The 26,344-nt window shown below is 34.7% G+C and overlaps 1 protein-coding gene and 1 pseudogene across 9 annotated transcripts in view; both read right to left on the bottom strand.

The window, feature by feature from the left end:
- KTN1 (kinectin 1) overlaps positions 1–26,344 on the bottom strand; it is a 110,462-nt gene that overhangs the window by 34,772 nt on the left and 49,346 nt on the right. For all 9 annotated transcript variants that reach the window (XM_046008057.1, XM_046008060.1, XM_046008065.1 and 6 more), the window contains exons 6-23: positions 26,119–26,235; positions 23,872–24,012; positions 18,905–19,011; positions 17,956–18,088; positions 16,544–16,631; positions 13,507–13,673; positions 13,039–13,107; positions 11,436–11,473; positions 10,667–10,757; positions 10,243–10,311; positions 9,686–9,723; positions 9,459–9,540; positions 8,548–8,616; positions 2,892–2,926; positions 2,388–2,478; positions 1,632–1,700; positions 980–1,017; positions 27–117 (exon numbers count right to left, since the gene is read on the bottom strand). In XM_046008057.1, the coding sequence (XP_045864013.1) occupies positions 27–117; positions 980–1,017; positions 1,632–1,700; positions 2,388–2,478; positions 2,892–2,926; positions 8,548–8,616; positions 9,459–9,540; positions 9,686–9,723; positions 10,243–10,311; positions 10,667–10,757; positions 11,436–11,473; positions 13,039–13,107; positions 13,507–13,673; positions 16,544–16,631; positions 17,956–18,088; positions 18,905–19,011; positions 23,872–24,012; positions 26,119–26,235 (1,533 nt within the window). The remainder of the gene's footprint in view (positions 1–26; positions 118–979; positions 1,018–1,631; positions 1,701–2,387; positions 2,479–2,891; positions 2,927–8,547; positions 8,617–9,458; positions 9,541–9,685; positions 9,724–10,242; positions 10,312–10,666; positions 10,758–11,435; positions 11,474–13,038; positions 13,108–13,506; positions 13,674–16,543; positions 16,632–17,955; positions 18,089–18,904; positions 19,012–23,871; positions 24,013–26,118; positions 26,236–26,344) is intronic.
- Positions 4,828–5,000, bottom strand: LOC123945106 (annotated as a pseudogene).

The following is a 26,344-nucleotide window of genomic DNA, read 5'->3' as shown; positions in this document are numbered from 1 at the left end:
CAGCACAGTTTACTCTCTCCCAATACCTGAATAGTTTTCTCCTTATTAGCAACTTTGAGAACTTCTGCTTCCAGAAGCTCTTCCACAGACTTGATCTTTCCATCCTTTTCATGAATCCTTAGATGAAGAAATGCAGTATTAAACTTTAATAGAAATCAAGACATAAAAAAATAGCACCAACAAGGGTCATCCAAATTAACTCTTCCCATTTTAAATAAAATAGCAAAGTAGCTTGCACATAAGAAGGGAAAAACATACTTAAAAGTCTTCTTAAATGAGGGGCGTCTAGGTCGCTCAGTCAGTTAAGCATATGACTCTCGATTTTGGCTCAGGTAATGATCTCAGGGTACTGAGATCAAGCCCAGCATCGGGCTTAGTACTAACTGTGGAGCCTGCTTAAGATTCTCTGCCTCTGCCCACCCTCTCTAAAAGAGGCGGTGGTGAAGTATTCCTAAATGAGAATTAATCAGTAAATACCAGATGGCTAAAGCTGATACACACAAGGAGAAGCAGGTAACCTGCTTCAAAAGTGCAGAGAGAATGTTATGACTTATACCCTGAAAAACAACGAGAAGAATCAAGTTTCTCTCAACAATATTGGCTTCCAGAGTTCTGAAAGCAGCGGCAGAATGTATACACAATTATGGCATCAAACTTTACAGAGGTCAAGAAGAGGATACATGCGCTCTATATCCAGTATAACCTGTTTTTTTTTTAATAGTTCAATTCTTACTGCAGAAACAGAAAATTAACAATTCGATGCCACAAGAAAATAATTGGAATCAATTACAGAAATAAATGTTTTAGCAATCACACTGCACTAGAAAAGCACAACAAAATTCCCTTAATCCAGCAGTGAAAAATTCTAGAGTGAAGGTTAAACTAACATACAGCTACCTAAACTGCACAAAACAAGATTTATGACCACTAAGAAAATGGACCAAAAGAGAAAGACCAGTTTAAAAATATCATCACTTACACTTTCTTAAGTTCTTCAACTAGAGATGCAAAAGAAACCTGGAAACAGGAAAGTATCCTACTTAGTAATTTGCTCAAAATATTAATAAATTCAGAAATAGAAAGTATATTATCCTTAAATTTTCTACTAGACCAAAATCCAAATGAGAACAGTAAACCCAGGAACTGATTCTTTCTAGGTTTTTTTAATGTTCTAATTATGAAAATGAAAAGCACTCTGAAAGTAAGTAGCTTTAAGGTTACTTATGAAAAGTGTAGGCTAAAAGAAAAATCAACAGATACATGTTACAATTAATAATTTTAACCAGATAAGAAGAAAACAGAACTAGGAAATTGCCTAATTCCAGATAGCTCCTTCTACTGCTATTAAGAGTCTTTATATTTGTACACTCAGAACTTTTATCACTGAAGTAAGCAGCAATGACATCCTATCTAGAGTACGCTACCCAGTGTCTGGTATATAGTCAGCATTCAAAAAATTGCAGCTTCTAGTACTGTTAATCAAGCCACTAATCATTCACAGATTAAAACTATGACTGACAAATTCCACATTGGTGAAAGGAGGAATAAACAACAGACTTGCTCTATTTGAACAGAACAGGTTTGAGCGTTGTTTAAAAGAGAACAGTTACAGGATCTACTGAATACATTACCTGATCATTTTGCTTAGCCTTTAAATCTTGAACTTCTTTCGTCAGAGATGAATTTTCTGTTCTTATTGCCTTTTTCAAAGATAAAGAAGCACAACACACTCTTAACTTTCTAAAAAATTAGCTATCTTCAAAATATCCTCATTTCTCATTTTTCTTTAGCTGCTTCTTTCCCTCTCTGGAAGACCCAGAAGTCTCTTTGTCACACATGTCTACAATTCTGTAACTTTTAGAGATACTCAAATGAATTTTTAATTCATTTATTCCTACAAGGTATTTCTACCTATGTTTCCACAACCTCAAGAGCACACAGTATATCAGTTGTCAAGTCATTTCTCCCCCTAAACTCAAATACATCTTTTAACATTTCTTCCAGCAACCCTGTCCTAATCAAGTTAGTTAGAACTAATGATAATCACAAAACAGAACTGGAGTCTCTCCTTTCCCTGGCCTCCAATACTATTTCATGAACTTGTGAAATCTGTTAGTTATCATCTGGGCATGGTGGAGGTGGGGAAGCATTAATTACAAACCGAAAAAAAAAAGTATTTCATTAAGACAGTGAATGCTACAATCAACTATGCATTTTTGTATCCTAATAAAATGTTAAATTTAATGGAAAAAAGAAATCATATATTCATTAAATGTGGATAACTAATATTAAGTTTTAAAAGTTATGAGAAAAATCTTAATTTACAATAATCCCCTTCATGTTCACTGACAAACTCACAAGGAAAACAAATGTACAAAATGTTTTACATTCAGTTCCTCCTCTTTTGTGGCCACTTGAATAAGTCCAGTTTCAAGTAACTCCTCTACAGTCTTCAACTTCTCATCCTTTTCTTGAATACTGAAATCATAAATTTAAAATATATTAACCATTTTTTAAGGTAAATACTATCACAGCTAAATATTTTACATCAATCAACTCCTGTGTCTCTCATTTCTTATAAACTTAATTTCTAGAAAGGTTTCTGAGGATCTCTGATCATGGTCTAAAAGTACTTCTTAACCAGTAAATAAAATGTGTTCAAGTAATACATAATGGCCTAAATAAAATCATTCCCACACCTAACACCACAAACCTAATGTAATCCCAAATCAAACCAATCAACAGCATGCCACTAACAGCATGCTACCATACTTCCATTATGAAGTACAAAGAGCACTTTAAAAATCTAGATTAATATAGTTAATAATTCTGTTACCTCAAATTTGGTAGAAATTAGTCATTAAAATATAAAAAGAAAAACTTAAACTTACCATTTTTCCATTTGTTCCACAACATCTTTATTAGGCTAAAATAAAAACCACCCAAAAAAGAAAAAAATTTAATTTTACTAAGTTTGCATGATGTAAAACTAATTTAAAAATCTAATTCTATGAAAATTGTTTGGTTTTAATTAGAACCAAAATTTAGGAAGGTGAGACATACTTGAAGACTGCTAATAATTAAAGTGTTATTTAATTTAGAAAACACGAAGGAGAAGCAGCTATACAAAAGACACAGAAAAAGATAAAGTATGAGCCAGTAAAATGAATCAGTACCTTCTGAATAATTTTTAATTGCCATAAAAGAAAATCTTAAGAATAAAGAAGAGAATCTGCCTTAATTCTGTATCAATTCCGTTCTTTGAATATAAAAAATCCAAGGCTCTAGAGCCTTGAAGACCAAGAAGGGAGGCTTTGTTCTTTCTTCTAATAAATTGATTTTTGACATTAAAAACTAAAGTATAACATTTATATGGGCAAGTGCAAAAATCCCATATAAAAATCAATTAATTTTTAACATGTAGATATTATGTGACCACCACCTAGACAAATATATACAATGTTTTAAAACTGATTGTAAGTTGCAGGAGCAACACATGAATATATTCTCCTTGTAAAGCATTAAAACAGGACATGTAAGCTGACCCCCACTTTTAACTACTTCCCTTCCAGCATCTCTCCAGAAACACAAGAAGTCCCCACTGCTAAAATTTATTTTGTGTCCAGAAGAGAGGCTTCCCCCTTAGCATTCCTAAGCCTTCAGGCAGCTAAGCAGCCTACCAAAACAGACTTGGGGTGTTTTCTTTGAAAATTTTTCTGCCCATCCCATTCCTTATCTGTACTTTTCTAATTTTCTAGTTTCTTACTTTTCCCCCAATTCTATTATAACCCTTTTCATAAATACTATTAATTTTTCCATTGCCAAATCCAAGTCCTAAGACTCCACTTCTTACATATTTTTAAAATTAACCCCCTTTTCTTCAATGCCTTAGGTTAGGCCCTTGGCTTCATTCATCTCAAATATTATAATACCACACTATACTTCTGCCTGTTGCCTACAAGGAGTATTTTGTGAGGGGCACAGGAAAAACTTCCCAATGGGAAAAATTTCCCTATCACCAGAAAGGAGACTGGAGTTGTCAAAAGTATAGTAAGTCAGGTTTATAAACTACGAATATAAATCATGCAGTAAGTTTACAAATTTTTCAACAAGATGGGTTTTTGTCCATTTTTGATGATGGCCATCTCACGTAAGATTTAACAGGGGCACTTGGGAGGCTCAGTCAGTTAAGCACTGGACTCCTGATTTCAGATCTGATCATGATCTCGGTCATGAGATCAGGCCCCGCATCCCAGCTTCATGCTGGGTGCGGACCCTGCTTGGCGCTCTCCTCCTCCTCCTTCCCTACCACCTCCCCTCCCCCGACTCCCACCCAGCTAGGGCACACACACACTTGCAGTCTTTAAAAAAAAAAAAAAAAAAAAGATTAAACAAAAAATTTGTAACCGTATGGTGATGAATGTTAACTATTAACTGGACTTTTGCTGTGCTCATTTCACATTATCTACACATAAATCATTAGTCCTTCTGAAACTAATGTTATATGTCAATTATATCTCAATTAAAAAAAGACAACACTATTAAGTCCAAGTTATCTGCACCTTAATCACTTATTGCTTTATACCTTTAGTCCTACATACTTCTCCCACACACAAATTCAAATATCTCATTGTTACCAGAGTGATCTAAAATGCTAGACAGAACACTTATTCATCCTTGCAATTATGACTTCATGACTGGAGGACTTTGTATGCTTTCTCTACTCCTTTCACTGCATCCTTTGCACTTCTAGAAAATGCCAATAAACTATGAATATACCAGTTTGGCCACACACTGCCATGACCCGTGACTTTTTTTTTTTTTAAACAGGGGAAAGTGCAAACACAGTCCCCCCCACCACCACCACCACAAATTATGCAGTCTAATTTCCCACACTTGGGGAAATCGCAGGGGTCAGCACATCTGGAGTGCAATGGATAAGCCTTGCCCTGGAAAAAACACCTTTGTGATCATGGTATCTCCCCTGCCAGGTTAAGTATTAACACTGTATTCCCTCAGCTGCATTTCCCCTTAGCTGTTGGGCAAACTGATGGCCATTTTTCAAAATCAAGCCTTCTCTGTGGTGCCTCTTTACCCTCAGTGTCCTTCAGATGGAATTCATTATCTCTTCCTCCAACCCTGTACCACAGTTAAAGAATTTTATTCTTCATACTTTCCTGTGTTAACATCTATCTCCACACTAAAAGCCATATTCCTGAGGGTAAGAACCAAGATCTCCACACTAAAAGCCATATTCCTGAGTAGGAACCAAGTCTCATTCATCTCTGTAGCCTCAGCATGGAGCATAGTACCTCGCATATACTCAATTCATAAACCTGAATGAAATTAATTTCCTTTAACAGAGATACACTTTAACATGTACTCTCGGTCATCAGCTTACCAAATATTCAATTGCAGAAAAGTGACCAGCTTAGCATCCATCCAAACTTTTTACTTTAAACATTACTGGCCTAACCCAATCCAATTTTGTTCTCCCTAGACAATTTCCCAAACTACATTTAATACAATAATAAATTCTTCTGCAATAAAACAAACAGGCAACAGGGCAAAGAGGAAGAAATTTCCTATCCCTATAGTTTTTACTTAATAAAAATCTCCTAGAATAAGAATAAAAACATTGCCCCTATGCCTTAAAAAAAAAAAAAAAGATAACCCAGAACCTTGCTTTCCTAGCAGTTTTATTTTGAATAAAAGAGATCCTAGTAAGTAACTGATTTATTTGCTTCATTAGGATTATCATACAGCCTTATATCAGCATGGAGCCTTGCCCTCTTAAGTGTATAAACAGGTTACCTTACCTGGTATTTGTTGTCTTTTTGTCTCCTACACCTGAAGAAACAACAACTTGGCACCATCACTGGTTTCTGTTTCAATAAGCTCAATCTTTTCCTCCCAAATAAAAATCCATGGAGCAAAAAGACTGAATTTTTTTTTTTTTTTTTACATAACTAAACTGTTCATCTCTCAACTGTCACTTAGAATTCTGACTGCTGGATAGGAAGGGGTTAAAGAAAGGTGGAAATCAAAGAAATTAAGATTACACTAATCTTTATCTCTTCTTTCACTAGTGATAGCAATAAAAATGACCAGAGAAGAAGCCCAAAGAGATGGTTCTTTGGTCTGCCAAGATGAGAGAGCTAAATCACAACTACAACCAAAACACACCATCATAGTTAACATGCTTTCTGAACTATTTTTAAAAGAGAGAGCTTTAAAAAAAAAGAGAGCTTTAAGAAGAAGAAAAGTTCTAAGAATTACCAAATGGCAAATCTTAAATTAGTACCACAAAGTAAGTTTTCCCTATCAAATTCTTTTAAAAATGTGGCTATAAAATTTTGTTCTGTGGACTATACATTAAACTTCCTAAAACTATTCTTCATTCATTAAAACCTACCTCATGCAAAAAGTTATTATTCTAATAGAATATCTACAAGTACATAGGAATCTTAGGAGTATCAGAAGGCTGATTCGGTTAAGGTAGAAATTAGAGGATTTTTTTTTTTAAGATTTTATTTATTTGACAGACAGAGATCACAAGTAGGCAGAGAGACAGGCAGAGAGAGAGAAGGAAGCAGGCTCCCTGCTGAGCAGAAAGCCCAATGCAGGGCTCGATCCCAGGACCCTGGGATCATGACCTGAGCGGAAGACAGAGGCTTAACCCACTGAGCCACCCAGGCATCCCGAGGATTTTCTTTTTTAATATTAACTTCCACACATATGCTGGGGAATTTTATGTAAGATATCAGAATGGCAACTCTTAAATCATCATCATATTCTCTTTAAGGAAAAGAAAAATTTTAAATTTTTTTAAAAAAATTGGTTTTGTTTCTGTCTAATGAGGCAGAACTAGAGGATTAAAAGATTCTAAAAGTTAAAAGATTTGTAAAGATTCCAGTTTTCTATTTAAATGTAAGAGTTACCAGCACCGTTAATACTGAAATTCCACAACAGAGTCATACATTTCTAAGTATTTGTTTTACCTCCCATGAAGTTAATTTTAGGAAGTATTTAAAACCTTATACACTGAAATAAGTTTTTCAGAATCTCTATAACCAACTCAAAACTTAACATTCTGCTTTTCTGGGCAAGAGGTAACACAATCAAAAATTCTCAATCATATTTTACCTCATCCAAGTCATTAATGTTACATTTCCCGCCTGGTATTTTATGCAGCTACTAAAATTTTAAATGCTGCCAGCTAAACTGTAACCAGAGATTGTAAAATACATTCAGACTTCAGAGATGATAAACTGGGGAGGGGGGCAGGGAGAATTCTTACAACTGATGAAATGAATCTCTTATAAGCTATACAACAACAAAGGGAAATAAGATTTAACAGTAAGACTTAAATATTATCTTGGGATTATAGTGGCATGAAGTCATGTCCCCACACTGCACTAAATATCATCAGTTTAGCATTACCTCCTCTACTGCCTTTTGTTTGCAAGGGTAAAGTATATACAAAATAATAAAGATTATGCAAGGCACTATCATACTTAAGAGGATGAGAATAAGATTATTTCTTGAAAAGTGAACAGATATTAAATACTTCCATAGCATGTGGCTCACGTGAAAAACAGCTATTTATACCAATTTGATACCTCCACAACGTGAATTTTAAAATAAAAAATGAAAGCATGCATCTTTGAAAGGAAGTGCTACCATTTGCAACTTACATTTCAGCTTCTAATACAAGTCTCCAAGTTTAACACTATTAGAGAAACATTCAAAGTTTCTATTTTAATGTGTCATCTAATATCAAGAGTTTCTAGAGTATTTTTAAACCCTGGAATTTGAAGAGTTCTGTAGGAGAAAAGTCCAAAGGCAACTCTTAGGAACCGCCATAGAATGGACATTGCCTGGAACTCCAGTTTATGAAGCCATGCATACTAAGGCTGCTACGGTTTTGATAGGTTGCTATAAATACAGAAGAATCTGATGACAGCAGGGGGTAGAGAGGAGATGAAAAAATAAATATTCTAAGGGAAAGGAACTGAGGTTTAAAATGCCTGCTTAATGCCAACCACTAGGCTAAGCACTACACATAAAGGTCCCCATTTAAATCTAACAAGCTTATGATATAAATAAAATCTCAGTGTAAAGACTTGGAATAAAAGGTCTCAAAAAGGTTAAGCAATTTAATCAACATCACTCCGCTTTTAAGTGCTGGTAGCACTTCAAACCCACTTTCTTTTTAAGAAACCATGTTGCCTTAGAAAAAAGACTCCAAAAGTATAAAGACTTTTATCCTGAGAACCGAATGTATCGAAATGACTTAAATACTTTTTTTGTATTCTATGGCACTTTTTTTTAAGTGCTTATAATAGGAAGTTAGCATTAGCTTCCCCTCAAGGAAGAAAAATATTTTTCTTAGACACCTGATAAGCACAAGATGAACTGAAATGCAATGAAAAGATATACCCATAATTCAGCAAAACTCCTCAAAAATGAGGTGGTTATTATTTAAGAAGAATCAGATCTTGTTAATATTAGATATTTCTGCCTTAAAATTCATTAAAGCCTTACCTGTTCAGAAACAAGAGTCTGTAGCTTCTGAACTTCTAACTGTAATGCTTTGTTTTGGTCATTTAGAATCTGAAGAAAAAAAAAATCTCAATTTACTGTCTATTAAGAAAAGATAAAGCAATGATTTGAGTAAGTTAAAAAAAAAAATTAACACCCCCCCCCCATTCAAACCTATATTAACCCTCCAAGTATACTTAAAGTGACAGGTGAATTATATACTGACACAATGCAAATTTCATGTGGTTTCCATTTTTCATTTTCAATGAATACATTTCCAAAATATAGAAATACAGGACTAGTATAAACCACCTGTACAATGATCTCTAAAACTAGTTTCAGCTAAGCCTCCCAATTCAGTCATGTGGTTTATCCCAAAACAGAACAGTGTTAACACTGTGCTTAGAATTGTTTCACGTGTATTTCAAAGAACTGAAACAGTCTATGCCAATGGATTCTGGGAAATCCTGCTTTCCTAAGTGAATATTTACAGGATTCCTATTAAATAAAAGCAAAAAAAAAAAAAAAAAAAAAAGAGGAAGAAGAAGAATACAAGTCTCATACACATGAAGAGATGTACCCCAGCAGTATGAATGCGTTCCAACTCAAGCTGAGAGGCCGTGACCAGCAACTAGCATTGCACTGACAATGGAGGCAGTTAAAACCATCACAGACTCTACCAAATGGAAACCACAGTAGAGCAAAGACTGAGGCAAAACAAATTTCAAAAGTCTATTATAAGAACAGATAATCCAGGCAAAAAGTGTAACATTCATTGTCCGTGTAATCCCCAAATAAACTACAGAAACATTGCTTCAGGGTGATTTCATATAAAAACTAGTACAATTAGACTCATTTTAACTGTAAACTTTAGAAGGCTGTTCTAAACTCGGCTGACAAGCTTGATCACACACCTTAAATTCTTCCATTTTGTTTGAAATTTCACACTGTAGCTGTTCTTCAAGCAATCTTATTTGATCATCCTTAACATGAATACTATGAGGGAAAAAAAAAATTAAAATAATTCACACAAAGGTTTACATAAATTATGTGCACATCTGTTATGAGTAGCAATAATTTCTGCAACTATACTTGAACATAAATGTATGAATGGCTCCATGTACAGCAATGCTCTAATCACCTTTTTTGCATCTTCTCCAGTTCATGTGCAGCAGCAGCCTGTGTTTGGAATGGGATGAGAATTAAATCATTTCTTAGGAAGCACTCAAAACCATTCTTTCCCTTATTTTTATGTACTGAAAAGTTGCATTTCCATATATTTGAAATAAATGTTAAAGCAGTATCTACATATTTTTGTAATACTTTCTGCCGTCCAGTATTTTGTACTTCTCACTCATCAAATTTTATCCAAATGAAAGTATCCTTTTTTGATTAAATAGGAGAAGGCTAAAACAAATCAGCACATTAAGAATGTTTTAGTGGATTCTTCAGAGTCTTAAAAGTGATCAATTCATTTGGTCGAACATGAGTTTCAACATGAAAAATGTACTATCTAGGTGGGTTGTGATAGTCACGGTCAAACAGAAGAGGCTTTCAACAATATGCCATGTAACCAAACACAAATAACCGTTATATTTACTATGTATAGTAATGAAATTAGGGCTTGCAATTCCAATGGAAATAAGTATGGACAAGGTCAAATTCTGATGTAAATGCTCAACATCTATAAAGATCTACCTGTTCATTTGCCAGGGCCTGTAACTTTTGCACTTCAGCTTTTAATAAGAAATTCATATTCTGTATGTCCTAGAATAAGAAGGAAAAATAATATGTAAATATGCTTTGTAAAGTATCTCTTCTACCTAAGTAAAGGTCTCAAAGTGAAGGCCTCAAATCATAATTTCTTAAGTAGGAAAAGGAAATCATCAATTCCTGTTATTTAGCACACTTCCCAATTATTATGAATTGCATCATGTGAGAAAATCCTCTGAACTTCTTTTCTTAGAAGGCTAATGAGGATTTCGTAGCTTAATAAAGAGATAGACACTTTTTATATGACTTTAGAGTATTTTCCATTTTTCATAGATGGTCATACTGATTACCATATCAGGATAATTCAATGCTTATAAAAATAACTTGCCATTTATTAGAATTACTGTACCTTAAGTTCCTCCTCTTTACTTGTTAAATGATCATGTTCATTTGCTAAAGAGTCTTCAGTCTGTTTTATCTGCTTATCCTTTTCAGCAATCCTTTAACAGGAAGTACATTTTTACATTCAATAAACATTTTGAAGTTAAGTCACAAATCAAAGGATTAAAAGCCTTAAATATGCTCATGCTTACTTAAGTAGTTTCTCATGCATCTGTACCCTCCCGTTTCTGTAGCTCCTTTCAGTTTTGTAGTATCTATCACATACATTCTACAACTTCCTAAAATATATACCCCCGTTTTAAAACTTGAGGTAAAAGAAGTAATTCGTTCAAGCTCACAAACCTGGTAATGCCAAAGCCAGATTTTAGATCTTCTATGCAAATTAAATACTACACTAAAAACAGAACCTCGTTATGGGTATATCACCGTATAGTTAAAATACAGAGTAGGTAATAACTACTTATGAGGCACAAAAACTAATTCACTTCCATTAATTTCAAATCACAATTCTCTTTCACTGCTAAACCCCACATAAAAAAAAAAAAAAAAAAAGGTTCCACAACTCTTTTTACGAAGAACACATAAAAACACAAAATGTGCAATGTTTACGAACTCAACTCACTGAGGGAAGGGGGAGAGCAAAAGTTGCTCCAGATCTAGGTAAGAGTATTTTCTGAACAAGTCAGAATATAAAGTAAACCATAAGTTTTGATGGAACAGGTATCATTAAGTGGTGACTAAGCAATTGTAAGAGAAGTGTAGAAAGGCAGGCTTACACTTTATGTAACTCTTCTGCTAGGACTGAAGCAGAGGTCTAAGAAAGAAAAACAGTGTCAATATAAAAGCATTTAAGTCTAAAACTTGATCACCAACAACCAGTATGAGGGAATTACATTGCATAAAGCAGTTCAAATGAAACAAATTGCCAGGCCTGGAAATTATATAACTGACTTGTTATATATTGTTACTACAATACACAAGAAAAACACCTACAAAGGCCATGTTTCATCTTTATCTTAGTAACAACTTTCGATAATGAAATGATACAGTTCATGATTAAGGTAACAATTAAGTCATTTAATAATAACCATGCTCCTCTTTTTCAAAAACATACTTAAAGCATTCTCTGTTTAATTCCTGATAAATTTCTAGAGCTACCTCACAGCTAATAACTTAAGACTTCAACCCACTTTGAATTGATAATTCATATATACATGTACATGCACATATACACAAACATCCTCCTCTATAGTAAAAAATTCTTAGCTCATTTTTGATTATAGTTTCTACAAAGAAAACAACTAGAAAAAAATATGTGCAATCTCAAAGTCTTGGGAGTTTGAAATTGCCTGAATCTTAAAAACAGTTTTTAATGTTAAAATTACTTTTTTAAAAATATTTTATTTATTTATTTGACAGAGAGAGAGGTCACAAGTAGGCAGAGAAGCAGGCAGAGAGAGAGGGAGAAACAGGCTCCCCACTGAGCAGAGAGCCCATTGCGGGGCTCGATCCCAGGACCCTGAGATCATGACCTGAGCCGAAGGCAGAGGCTTAAACCACTGAGCCACACAGGCACCCCAAAATTACTTTTTAAGGTAGAAAAAACTAGTACTTTTTCTACAATTTTAGAATTTTGAAGTTGAGGAATTGAAATGAACAGTACATATGTTACAGAAATAAGTACATAGAAGTTTTTCTTTTTTTAATATTGTATTATAGATACATACACTTTAGACTATATCTATGTTAAAAACCAATGTTCCAAAAAAAAAAAAATCAATGTTGCCAAAGTATAACAGGTCTAACAATACAACTTGCAAAACTCTGGAAGGTGTCCCCACTTACTAAACAGAAGTTTTAAGGTGATCTTTTTGCACATATAATCTGAGATTATGTATTAACATACTGTATTATATTACTAACATACTGCTACCACCTGAAGGTATATAAAGTTTTCCCTTATGGCCAGTCAGTATTGAGTAAGCATTTTTAATACATAAACCACTATTCTAAACACTATTTGGGCAATTTCTTCTGTTTTGAGTCAAGATTATGAATGTTTCTTCCTCCTACAGTAAAAAACTCTCCATTAGTTGGATTTGGACTTCTTTCTTGATATTTTCCCACAAAACTATATATATAAAACTATCAGAATACTTAGCTATCAGGACTATCAGTGTTGATTCACAGACTAGTTTCCCAACTACTAATCCAGTGTCTGGCACTCAACAGGCATTCAGACAATTAATTTAATGGCGAAGAATTATATTCTATTATATCATTATTAAATTATATATATTTATATTATATATTGTAGTAGTATGTTATCATTATTATAATATATATTAGTAATGACAAGCAATATGAAAGCACAATTACCTGGGCAGCTATCTGGGAATGGAATTGTTGAATTTGAGCTTTCAAAGCCTCGTTCTGCTCCAAAATATCCTTACATAAATAACAACCACAAAGAAGGGTGGGGGGGAGAGAAGTGTGCTATTAACAAATATACCAATGTACATGAACTGAGGGACAAACTTATGTTTATCTTTAAAAAGGCATTCTCAGATTCCACAAGCCATAATTTTAACAACAATGACTAGGCACTATATTTTGAGAGTTGATATAGAAGGTAAATTAAGAATAGGTTGTGTTGTCCCTAATCTAACACAAAGAATTTAAGACTGACTGAGGACATCTTTAAGCACATATACAAGCACACCATATTGTGACAACTGCTCAAAGATTAAGTTACAATTATTCATCACCACTCCACAATTAGGATAAGGTAGATGGTCCTCTCTCTTCTACAGAGACACACATTTTCTAAAAAAGAGAATTAGATACCTGAACTTGCATTTGTAAAGACTCTTCTTTGGTCACCCTTTTTTGCTCCGATTCCATTAACTGCATTAGTCTCTGCTCCAACTGTTGCTTTGATACCAAGGTGTCTGTGAGCTTACTATGCAGACTCTGTACTTCATTTTCTTTGGCCACAAATTTGCTCTGTAAATCTGTAAACAAACAGCATTTTAGAAAGTTCTCTTCCTTTGCCTGGTTACTACTATTCATCTTTAGCACAGGCATTATCTCCTCTAGAAGAAAACTCCTTGAATCTCTCTTCTTTTCCTCCTTCTGCACGTGGCTCCTCTGAGCACTCTAGGGTTTACCTTTATCACAGAACCTGCCACAGTGTACTAATTCTTATCCTGCCTAGGAAGTACACTTTCTGAGATAAGAACTACCTTTTCTCTATATCCAGAGCAGTGCCCAAGGCTTGGTGCACAATACATTCTCAAAAATGTGTTAAGTTAATGGTACATGAATGCTTAACAGTGTTCTATCATTTCTTGAAAGCATTCTTTATATCCCCAAAGACACTTTAGTAAGTTATCTAGTGAATTTCTTATAAATTCCCTGTACTATCCTACCTGGAAAACAGAGAAAGTTGTTGAGAGCTGACAAATGTCCTGGTGTAGAATAAAGTACAACTTTTCTGTCTGCTTCTCTTATTAGCAATGACCCCAAAACAACAACAAAAAAAAATGATAAACAAACACAAACTATCTTTGATGCAATCAGAAATGAATTAACTCCAAATCCAGAAATTTAGATAAAATGAATGGGGAGATAGATGATCACTAACATGGAAGGGGAAGGTGTTTGAAAAATCTGGGAAGTCTCAGGAAATGGAGGTACTAGGTACCCTGAGAGCTACCTCTTGGCCCCACAAAATTAACAAGTCCACCACCACAACCACCAAGGAAGAGAAGCAAATACAGGGAAAAAGAGAAAATGCACGTGTGTGCATATTTTAAAAGATATTGCTGACATAACAAGACACTAATAACAGAGTGAAACAGAACTCAAAAAAGAACTCCTTATAATTAAACATACTGGTCACATCCAGGATTAGAATTCAGAAGAACATAGTATTTCTTTGCCAGCAATAGTGAAAGTTAGAACACTGAATTAATGCCTTCAAACTTCTGTGGGGAAAATTCCGAATAATCTAGAACTCTCCATTCAATCAAACTATATATCAAGCTTGAAGATAGAAAAAATAAAAACGTTTTCAGATATGCAAAGCCTTAACAAATGTACTTAGAGGCATGCTCTCATGGGACTAAAAGATATGCAATTAAATGAAGGAGGAAAGCAAGAAAGATGGCAGTAACATAGTATCCAGAATCCAGGTAGTCTGAGGAAGACAGCTATAGAGCCAACCTAGAAAACAAACAAGTTCTCAAACAGGAAGACAGCGGACTCCAGAGGGATATCCCCAGGAAAAACTGAAAAGATTCTTCACTACCTTATACGTTGAGAGACAGGCAGAGGAGAGAGGGTAATAGTTTAACCATAGGTAAAATTTTAAATCATAAAATAAAAATCAAACAAGTTAAAAACATAAAGCAGTAATTAGCTCCAGGAAAGAAAACAACATCGTTCATGGGAAGAATTGTAGTTTTAATATTTATCTTGGCTCAGGACTAAGCTACACTGTTTTAATGATGTCAACAATGAATACTGATATCATCAAGACTTAGTATGTGTAACCACGCTGGCAGAATGAGGGGAAGGTGGGAGGAATGGTGTAGGAGTTAAGACCTCATTTCCTGTAATAAAAGTCAATAGATGCCTATTAAGGGAAAGCAGTAAATGTACAAATAATACATGTATTTATAAATATGATGGAGAATACTAAAAGCAAAAATGATTGCTTCTGGTCAGTGAAGTTTTACGGTTTACAGTTACATAGTTTATAGAGAAATATATATAGTTTACAGCTCAATTCTTTTGTCAACATTCATATATGCTTCACTGATGAAATGTAAAATGTAAATTTAAAAAATAAGCTAATGTATCTGAACATTGACATAAACTTTATACATAAAGAAAAAGGCCTTTAAGTATGTTGGGTATATTTAAATATTGAACCAAAGGGAAATAGGGGAATGGAGGGATGGCAGGCATGGAGAATCAGAGGAAACCGAAGGTCTAAAAAGCCAAAACTATATGATCTATCCTACTGTTTGGAACTGTATTTTACTACACTGACTGTTATGGGAGAAAAGGAGTAATGGTGACAAATAATACACATAATACAAGCTCCATTATCCCCCAGATGGATTCATCAAATTAAGAATAAATAAAGTCAGCATTTGAAATAGTAATGCTCTTTCTCTTCACAATACAAAAAGTGAGTCCTCCTTTACAAACAAAAAATAAAGAGGTAATCAAGGAGCCAAAGGGAATAACTACAGAAAGGAAACACACACACAACTAGATTCCTATTACTCCATTATAAACTATAATTTTCTTTGCAATTTAATGATTCAGGATAAAACTAGTAGAGAATTTATTTTAGAAACTCTAACAACTCTTAAAAAAATAAAGTACTCTGAAAGTGCAAAAGCTACTTTCAATGGCCTAAATAAAAAAGGTCAAATCATACTTTCTTCATATATACAGAGGGGAGCAAATTTTTTTTAATTAACATATAATGTATTATTTGCCCCAGGGGTACAGGTCTGTGAATCATCAGGCTTACACAATTCACAGCACTCACCATAGCACTACCCTCACTAATGTCCATCACCCACTCATACCATCCCTCCCACCCTCCTCTTCCCCAGCAACCTTCAGTTTGTTTCCTGAGATTAAGAGTCTCTTATGGTTTGTTTCCCTCCTGGTCCCATTTTGTTTCATTTTTTCCCTCCCTACCCACCACAACCCCCTGCTCAGCCTCTCAAATTCCTCTTATCAGAGAGACCATATAATTGTCTTTCTCTGATTGACTTATTTCATTTAGCATAATACCAAGAGGGGAGCAAATTTAACCCAGGACTATATACCAAGTTTGCATGAATACCTCTCCTCTTACCTTGCTGTGCTGCCTCATGCTCTGCTGTTCTCTTCCTAATATAGCTTTGGACTTCTTCCCACCTTCTCTCAGCTTCTTGTAGTTGAACCTGGAAAAAGAGTAAGTCAGCATAATCACAGGATTTCAAATTAAAAAAAAAAAAAAAAAAAAAGGCATCCTCCTCTTTACTCTTGTCATAAAACTGCTTATTCCATCAGTCTCCTACATTAATAAAACAGGCAGATATATCCAGATGTAAAACATACAAAGATATCAGCCGCAGTCATTCTACCCTCCAATTTACAAAAACCAAATATTTGTGCAGGTAGATCACTATAGCTACTACTATGTATATATCTGATCTATTTAGCTAAGATCTGTTTTCCATTTTTATTTTCCTCAGCTAATAGGCTTTCAAAAGACAGAATGGTATCTTTACTGCTAAATCCCAGTAGGTGCCTAAAATTCAAATTTTGAATTTGAACTTCAATGATGACTGTAGTCTTTAGAGTCATTTATCTCCTTATTCATATCCATACAGACCTGCCCTATTTCTAAGTGCCAGCAGTAAACATACCAGCAAGATAAACTTTGAATAAAAGAAAGGATAATTATATTAATCTCCCAGAGGGACCCATGAAAATGTCAAGAAAACAAACTGCACTGTTTTCCACCTTCAATTATTCTCAAAGTCCTTTTAACCCCTACCACTCTGAAACTGATATTAAGGTATGATTCTACCAATGACCTAGGTAGGAATCTAATACACTGGACTTAACACAAATTGAAGTATGTGTTCAATAAATCCTCTCCACAGTAAAGGGAGGAAAGGACAATTCTATTTATCACTCTACTCAATATGCATATGCTATAAGGTACAAAAGAAACAAATCTATTCCTTTGTAGCCTAAGCAACCCCATACATGACTTCTCAACATGAGCCTCTCATGGTACTAAGTATCCTTCTGGTGTCTAAAAAAAAACTGTGACTTTTTTTTTTTAATACTATGGCTCAAGTAAAAGCTACTGGAGCAGTTCTTGGTCTTGTGCAAAGGAAAATCATTTATTCCAATGCTTGAAGAAAAATATGCTCTATAGAACTTACTGAAAAACCCAAGTTATGGATGATAAATTAAAGGTAATTTTAACTACTTGATTTTTGCCTCACCTGTGATCCCTAACCACCCAAAGAAGAAACTGTATCTGTCATTCAGCAAATTTAATTTTTCATTTCTTCAGTCTTTAACTTCAGTCTCAAGCCTATATTCAATTCTCTTGTTACTACACATGCTTCTACTCAGGCAGAGCACTTAAATTACAGGTTCCTTTAAACCTCAAACTGCTTTTCTTAAACCTACATACACAGTTAGGTCCCTGAATTGAATATCTACATTATTTATGAAATGATAACAAAAGGGGTGGGACTAGATCACCTTCAGCTGAGTAACTGCTTGCTCAGCATTCTTCTTTTGGACCTCCTCTTGCTGTAGCTTTCCTGTTTTCTCCGTTAGCTCATTAACCAACCTAGCATAATCCTGGCGTAGTTTATTTAGTTCAGCAGACTGCCTGAAAACAGTAACTGGATTAGGAACCTTCTATTATTACAAACACATAAAAAGAATAAACAAAATATATTTGATACTTGTTTTTCTGAGTATTTCCACTTACAGCCAATCATAAAGAAAATGTTTTATATCTACTAATAATGAAGTCTGGTTGACTATAATTTGTGAATCATCCTGGTAACAATTACACAAATTCTAAAATCACCATAATCAAGAAAAATGGATGACCACACACTCATGAGCATAAGTCAACAGCGTCACCCTCAAACTGGTGTTCTGAAAAATCTATCAAAATCAGTCAGAGTGCTTATTATTCTTGTAAACATGCTACTAACTCTTCTCTAAGGCACAGTTTCTCAAAGTATAGACCAGGGCCAATTTCATGACTATCACAAGGACTATGTCTTAATATGCAGATTCCTGGGCTCCACCTCAGAGCCACTGAATCATAATCTTTTAGGGGTAGGACTCAAGAATATGCTTTTTTAACGAACATGCCAGATGCCTTTCTGAATAATGAAGCTTAAGAACTGCTGTTAAAGGGGACAGGTGTTTTAAAACTTAGAAATTCAGTTTCATATATTTGTAGACAATGTTGCACTGCTAGCACTAGCGTTTATCACATAGTTTAGCTGAAGAGGTTCTTCACATAGCAAGAAAATTATTTTGGAAAATTAATTCATTTTAGAAACAAATGTAAAACACAGAAGTCTAATCTATTACTATCAAACACGATTTTGATGGTTCAAGAAAATATTCTGCCATTCAATGAAAATATTCTGCCATTCAATTAAAAATAAAGCATTTGGAAACATACTTGCTTTCTAGCTGGTTTGTAGTGTTGCTGACAGCATCTCTCAGTATGCCATTCTCTTGCTTCAAGTGAGCTATCTCTGCCTCCATCTGCTCACGAACTTGCTGGAACTGAAAGTATTTTACAAACATAAGATTTACAAACAATGACTGCCAAAGCTAACTTAAAAGATACTTCATTATAATGAGAATGTAAAAGGCATCAATAGAATGAAGTTTGGACCATCTTTCTCAAATAAATATAAACAAATTTAAAGGATGAATTACGTTTCTTTTTAAAAATTATTTATTTATTTACTTGACAGAGAGAGATACAGCAAGAGAGGGAACACAAGCAGGGGGACTGGGAGAGGGAGAAGCAGGCTTCCACTGAGCAGGGAGCCAGATGTGGGGCTCCATCCCAGGACCTCAGGATCATGAACTGAGCCAAAGGCAGCCCCTTAACCACTGAGCCATCCAGGCACCCCAAGGACGAATTCATTTTGATTGTGGTGAATGCAAAGTAAATACAAGCTGCCACAACATTCAAGAATGCAAGTGGATGTTAGCTGCTATCATAATGGAAATGTAAAATAAATACAAATAGAAATGTTGTTTTAGAAATAAAAGACTCAGAATTTCTTTCCTACCCAACAGACTCCTACAGAATAACCCTATCTTGATCCTTTATCAATTTTATGTTTGCAGTTTTTAATGAAAAGATTTAAGTAATCAAAAGTTTAAAAACTGAAAATATGTTTAACACATTTATATTGTCACAAACTGAGCTATAACCAAATAGATGACAAATTCATCAAGCAAAAATCTATTCACTAAAATTCTGGCCTTTCAACCCACAGAATGGAAGAAGATATTTGCAAATGACAGTACAGACAAAAGGCTGATATCCAGGATCTATAAAGAACTTCTCAAACTCCACACACACAAAACAGAGATAATCATGTCAAAAGGTGGACAGAAGACATGAACAGACACTTCTCCAATGAGGACATACAAATGGCTATCAGACACATGAAAAAATGTTCATCATCACTAGCCATCAGGGAGATTCAAATCAAAACCACATTGAGATACCACATTACACCAGTTAGAATGGCCAAAATTAGCAAGACAGGAAACAATGTGTGTTGGAGAGGATGTGGAGAAAGGGGAATCCTCTTACACTGTTGGTGGGAATGCAAGTTGGTGCAGCCACTTTGGAAAACAGTGTGGAGATTCCTTAAGAAATTAAAAACAGAGCTTCCCTATGACCCTGCAATTGCACTGCTGGGTATTTACCCCAAAGATACAGATGCAGTGAAAAGAACGGCCATCTGTACCCCAATGTTCATAGCAGCAATGGCCACGGTCGCCAAACTGTGGAAAGAACCAAGATATCCTTCAATGAATGAACGGATAAGGAAGATGTGGTCCATATACACGATGGAGTATTATGCCCCCATCAGAAAGGATAAATACCCAACTTTTGTAGCAACATGGACGGGACTGGAAGAGATTATGCTGAGTGAAATAAGTCAAGCAGAGAGAGTCAATTATCATATTCACTTATTTGTGGAGCATAAGAAATAACACGGAGGACATGGGGAGATGGAGAAGAGAAGGGAGTTGAGGGAAATTGGAGAGGGAGATGAACCATGAGAGACTATGGACTCTGAAAAGCAATCTGAGGGTTCTGAAGAGGCCGGGGGTGGGAAGTTGGGTGAGCCTGGTGGTGGGTGTTATGGAGGGCACATATTTCATGGAGCACTGGGTGTGGTGCATAAATAATGAATTCTGGTACACTGAAAAGAAATTTAAAAAATAAAAAATAAAAAAATCAGGACTTTATTTCTTATTTCAGAATTACAGAACCAAGAGATAAAGAATACAGATCTCATATTCCCGTAAGGAAAGGTCTTATTTTAGAATGTGAAATAATCTTAATTTTAAGAAAACCTAATTGAGAGAAATTAAAGTATATGTATTTATCTTTCAGAGAACATATCACATAGAACCTATATCCTGGCTTCTAAAAAAGAAAAAGAAAAAATAAATCACCTTCCACCCTCAATAAGAGTACTACAAGTACTTGACTTAATAGTAAGTAGCAATTAAGAAGAAAAAAAGAAAGAAAAAAGAAAAAAATCATCTGAGACTAGGAAAATCAATTCTTCAATAACCCATTTATTAATGGGAAAGAGTATCTCACACCACTCGGGGTTGAAAAGACAGAGTCAAATGAAAGCACAAAGCAGTGGACACTATAAGAACCTGACAACAGATTCATTCACTTCTTCTTTTTTAGTGTTTTTCTGTGGAAAACATTAGGACTTTGATAGCTGTGAAGAATAATTTAATATTTTTTAGCAGACTAGCAATGTGATCAAAATAATATCTGAGAAATAAATATCTGACAGTATTTATGTGTTAGAATGGAAATGAGAGATTAAAAAGTCACTATAATTATGCCAGTATGAAATAATAAACTAAGGAAGTATCTAAGAACTGAATGCGAGAGTACCTTGAAATAAAGTATCTTAAAGATTTCAGAAAAAACTGTAAACTGGGCAAGAGAGAGAAACCAAAAGGATTCAAGCATGAGGATAATACCTCAGATGTTGGAAAATAATTTGATCAAAAGCAAGAGTTTGATCTTAGACATATGTTAAATTTGAGGTGATGAAGAGAGCTTCCAAATTGAACCATCAGCTAGCAATGGAAAAAACTCAAAAAAATCACTGGCCCAGAAAGATCATATAGGCTAAACATTACACACTCAATAGATAAGCCAACACAAATCATGTTCTTCAACAGCCTCTTCATCAATGATAAAAATGGTATTTCAATCTTAGAGAAAAAGAGAGAGAACCAACCAACCAACCAGACTTAACTGGAAACATGAAAATGAGTAATACGTAGAAAAAGACAGTAAGAACTGAACCTTCTGAAATGCTGAACGAAGAGAGGTGGAAGTAAGACAAGAGACAAGTCACTTGGCCAAAACCTTAGGAGTCATCACCCTTCATTATCAGCTCTCTCTCTTGCTCTCTCCTCCACTCCATCACTAAGCCCCACCTACTAACTCTTCTGTATCACTCAAACTCAACCCCTCATTGTCAACATCTGATTTTATGCCCTTGTTCTCAGACCTGGATTCCTGCAAAAGCCTTGCAATTATCTCATTCCACTCTCCACACTGTTACCAGAGTAATAACTAAAAATACTAATATAATCACGCTGCTGGGTTCCATAAACTCTTTTAGTGGCTCCCCAGTCTTCAGGTATAAAGGCCCTTTAAGACAGGGCCTCTATTTACATCTCTAGATCTCTTCCTCACTCTACCTCTGATTTCCAAACACAACTTCTATTGCACTTCTTATGAACTGTTATCACTGGGCAATCTCTATCAAAAACACTTGGGATGCATTCATTAAAAAGCTCCATCCTAAAGAACCTAGATGTCCATCAACAGATGAATGGATAAAGAAGATGCAGTATGGGGCGCCTGGGTGGCTCAGTCGTTAAGCGTCTGCCTTCCGCTCGGGTCATGATCCCAGCGTCCTGGGATCGAGCCCCATTATCAGGCTCCCTGCTCAGCATTAAGACTGCTTCTCCCTCTCCCACTCCCTCTTCTTCTATTCCTTCTCTCTCTGACCTGTCAAATAAATAAATTAAAAAAAAAAAAAAAAAAGATGTGGTATATATATACAATGGAATACTATGCAGCCATCACAAGAAATGAAATCTTGCCATTTGCAACGACATGGATGGAACTAGAGGGTATTATTCTGAGCGAAATAAGTTAATCAGAGAAAGAAAATTATCATATGATCTCTCTGATATGAGGAATTTGAGAGGTAGGGCTGGGGGTTTTGGGAGGTAGGGAAGGAAAAAATGAAACAAGATGGGATTGGGAGGGAGACAAACCATAAGAGACTCTTAATCTCACAAAATAAACTGAGGGTTGCCAGGGGGTGGGGGTGGGTGGCTGGGTTATGAACACTGGGGAAGGTATGTGCTACGGTGAGTGCTGTGAAGTGTGTAAAACTGGCGATTCACAGACCTGTACCCCTGGGGCTAATAATACATCACATGTTAATAAAAAATTTTTTTTTAAAAAGTTCCATCCTGGGCCCCAAAATAGACTAACTGAACAATCACCTTTAGGGATGGGACTAAGGAATCACACCAATAACTCACTGCCCATCTCTTCACTCTTTTACCTGATAATGCCTAATTGTTTTAAAACATTCAACATAGTCTGCATATTATTTCTAATAAGTCTTCCCTATAATCCTCCTCTTCCCTACTCCCCATCCCAATAGTTCCAAAGCATCCACTGCTTATCTCTACAGTAATCCCCCCATCCACAAGTAGTAACTTCCAAGATCCCCACGTAGATGCCTAAAACTACAGAGTACTAAACCATGGGTATACTATGTCTTTTCCCTATACATATATACATACATATCACAAATGTTAATTTATAAATTAGGCACAGTTAAGAGATTAGTAACTAAAAACAGAACTGTAACAATATACTGTAATAAAAGTTACATGAAGGTGATTTCTCTCTCAAATATATTATACTGAATTCACCCTTCTTGTGATGATGTGAGATAATAAATGCCTACATGATGAGATGGAAGGTAATGACGTAGACACTGTGACACAGTGTTAGACTACTACTGACCTTCTGACAGTATGTCAGAAGAATCATCTGCTTCCAGACCACAGTTGACCATGGTAACTGAAACCACAGAAAGTGAAAAGGGATAAGGCAGGACTACTATATTGTAATGGAATATTTACTTGTCAGTTTCCAGCCTCTGCCTCATTCCTACCTCAAAAAGGTGCTTACTTACAGACAGGGAGCCAGTTTAACTAGTCATCGTACCATTGCCCAGTACACACCCTTGCACATATTAGGCACCTAAAGTTTGCTAATTAATGAATGCAAAATTTCATTTTGTTTTCAAAAAATAAAGATACCTTCATCTGCATCTGCTGAGTCTCTTGATAACTAACATGCATTTTGTTTTGAAATACATTATGTTCCTTTTCTAATGTTCCAATCCGATCTTTCATCCTTGCTATAACCACATTGCTTCTTTCTTTCTCTGACATCATTTCCTAGAAGAATAAACCAGAAAAAAAAATTATGAAAACTTATTAAAAAATAAATACCCTAAGATTAAAATTTAAAAAAAAAAAAAAAAAAAACATTTTTAGCATCAGCAAAACTGATGTCAATAAGACAATCATGAATTTTGATAAGTACATGCTTGAGGTCAAAGGTTTAAGAAAGATATTGTCTCTGCATCTTACCTGCATCTAGCTTTACACCAGTTACTTTCATAAACACTTTGTTGTTCCATCTACTCTTATTCCAAATCTACTTTCTGGTCTAAGAGTTAAAGAGCTGAACCTAGAAGAATTCCTACATTCTAACTTGATTATAAGAAAGAATAGTTTTAAGGCAAAATAATTAGGGTTTAGATAAAGACCCTAAAAAAAATAACCTAGCAGAGAAAAAAAGAAGTCTCTTTGCTAAAAAGATAAAAAGATGTTTATAGTAGAATGGAAGATTGGAAGAAGGAAAAGTAAAAAATCAGAACTCCAAGTTTTATTATCTTCCCAAATCAAATCTTAAAAGGGTGGTTTCTTTTTGTATTGCAACTATTATGAACTCCTAGAACAAATATTACCAAAGTAAAAGAGAGCCAACCAACTTTAAAGTTACCTGCAGACATCATCAGTTTATACTCCCTCCTCTAAAAAACTGAAAAATTTTAAACTTTTTTTTTGAAGTGAATATATGTGCCCATGCAGGGTGGGGGATGGGGGTAGGGCAGAGCAAGAGGGAGAAAGAGAATCTTAAGTATGCTCCATGCCCAGCATGGGACACAACTCAATCTCACAACTCTGAGACATGACCTGAGCCAAAATCAAGAGTGGGACACGTAACTGAATGAGCCACTGAGGCACCCCCAAAACTTAAAACTTTTATGGACTGATGGTTTCCTCCCATGAGAGTTTACTTATACCTGCAAAGTGTTATACTGATGTATATAATACACTTAGGAAGAAACTACACACGTCATAAGTATATAGCTCAATGAATTCTACAAAGTGGATAACTTCTTAATTTTTAAATTAGAGTCTGAAAACTATAGCCACAAAAAACTGTACTAAAGTGTGTCATCTTAAGGAAACATGCTATTAGTAACATTTATTGAGTAACAACTTTGATTACTCTTAATCTGACCAAGTTTTTCCATTAATTTTTATTTACTTCAAATTCACATAAAAGGTATTATATTCAAATGAGGCCATCCTCATAATGTCATCAAGTAGCTTTATGAAAGATAAAAAAATAAACCTCATTTACTGTATTTACTCCTAAAAGGAGAAACAAGTACTTCAGGAGGAATAAGACCACATTTTTCCATAGAATTTCAATTATGTTCTCAGTCTACCTAATTTTTTTTGGAGACATAATTAACACAGAACATTATGGAAGTTTCAGATATACAACATGGTTCAATATTTATATATATTGCAAAATGATCACAATAAGTCTAGTTAACATCACCACTATAGTTACAATTTTTTTTTCTCATGATAAGATCCTTTAAGATATACTTTCTTAGCAACTTTCAAATACATAACTCAGTATTACTAACTGTAGTTACCATGCTGTACATTACATCCCCAGGACTTATTTTCTAATTAGAAATTTTTATCATTTGACATGATCTTTACATAATTTTTAAAGGTTTTTTGTTTTTTTTTAACCTCTCAGAGTAAAATTTCTGGGGTTTGAAGAACTTCATTGATTAAAAATTATAAATATTCATCACAAGAACCTTTATAAATAAAATTACCTATTAAGAGTTCCACATTTATCCTACTGGATTTAAATAACCAGTTCTATGCTTCCTTAGAGACTAATTATAGGTCAGACCCAACTGAAACATACCCTCAATGCCCAAATGCTTCTGTTATTTGAAATTAATATACTTATTAGGAGCACTGTTATTTTAAATTTGTAATTCAACTATAGGTTATAATATGAAAAAGTGAGAAATCACCACCACAATTCTGTAAGAAATTGACTCTTACTGGGTATAAATTTGCTATAACAAATAATTAAATCTGTGATTACAGACAATTTCTGAAATCCCTCACTGCTTTTGATTCAGAACACATAACCGTTAAATCCAAGAATGTCTTCACCTGAGTCAACTGCTTACACCGATCCTTACTAGCAGCTGCATCTTCCTTCACAGCAGCAAGTAACTTGTCTTTTTCTTGAAGCTGATGTACAAGTGCAGTCAATTCTCCTTTACTTGACTACAATTAGGAAATCAATACAGAATTAGTAAAAGTGAACATGAGCTACTGAAGATTATGAAAATGAAGTATCTAATAAAGTGTTCTTAGGCCAATGCAGAGTTCACAA

Source organism: Meles meles, chromosome 6 (assembly GCF_922984935.1).
Source record: "Meles meles chromosome 6, mMelMel3.1 paternal haplotype, whole genome shotgun sequence".
NCBI classification, from domain to species: Eukaryota; Metazoa; Chordata; class Mammalia; order Carnivora; family Mustelidae; genus Meles; species Meles meles.
This window is presented reverse-complemented; position numbering and strand designations above follow the sequence as displayed.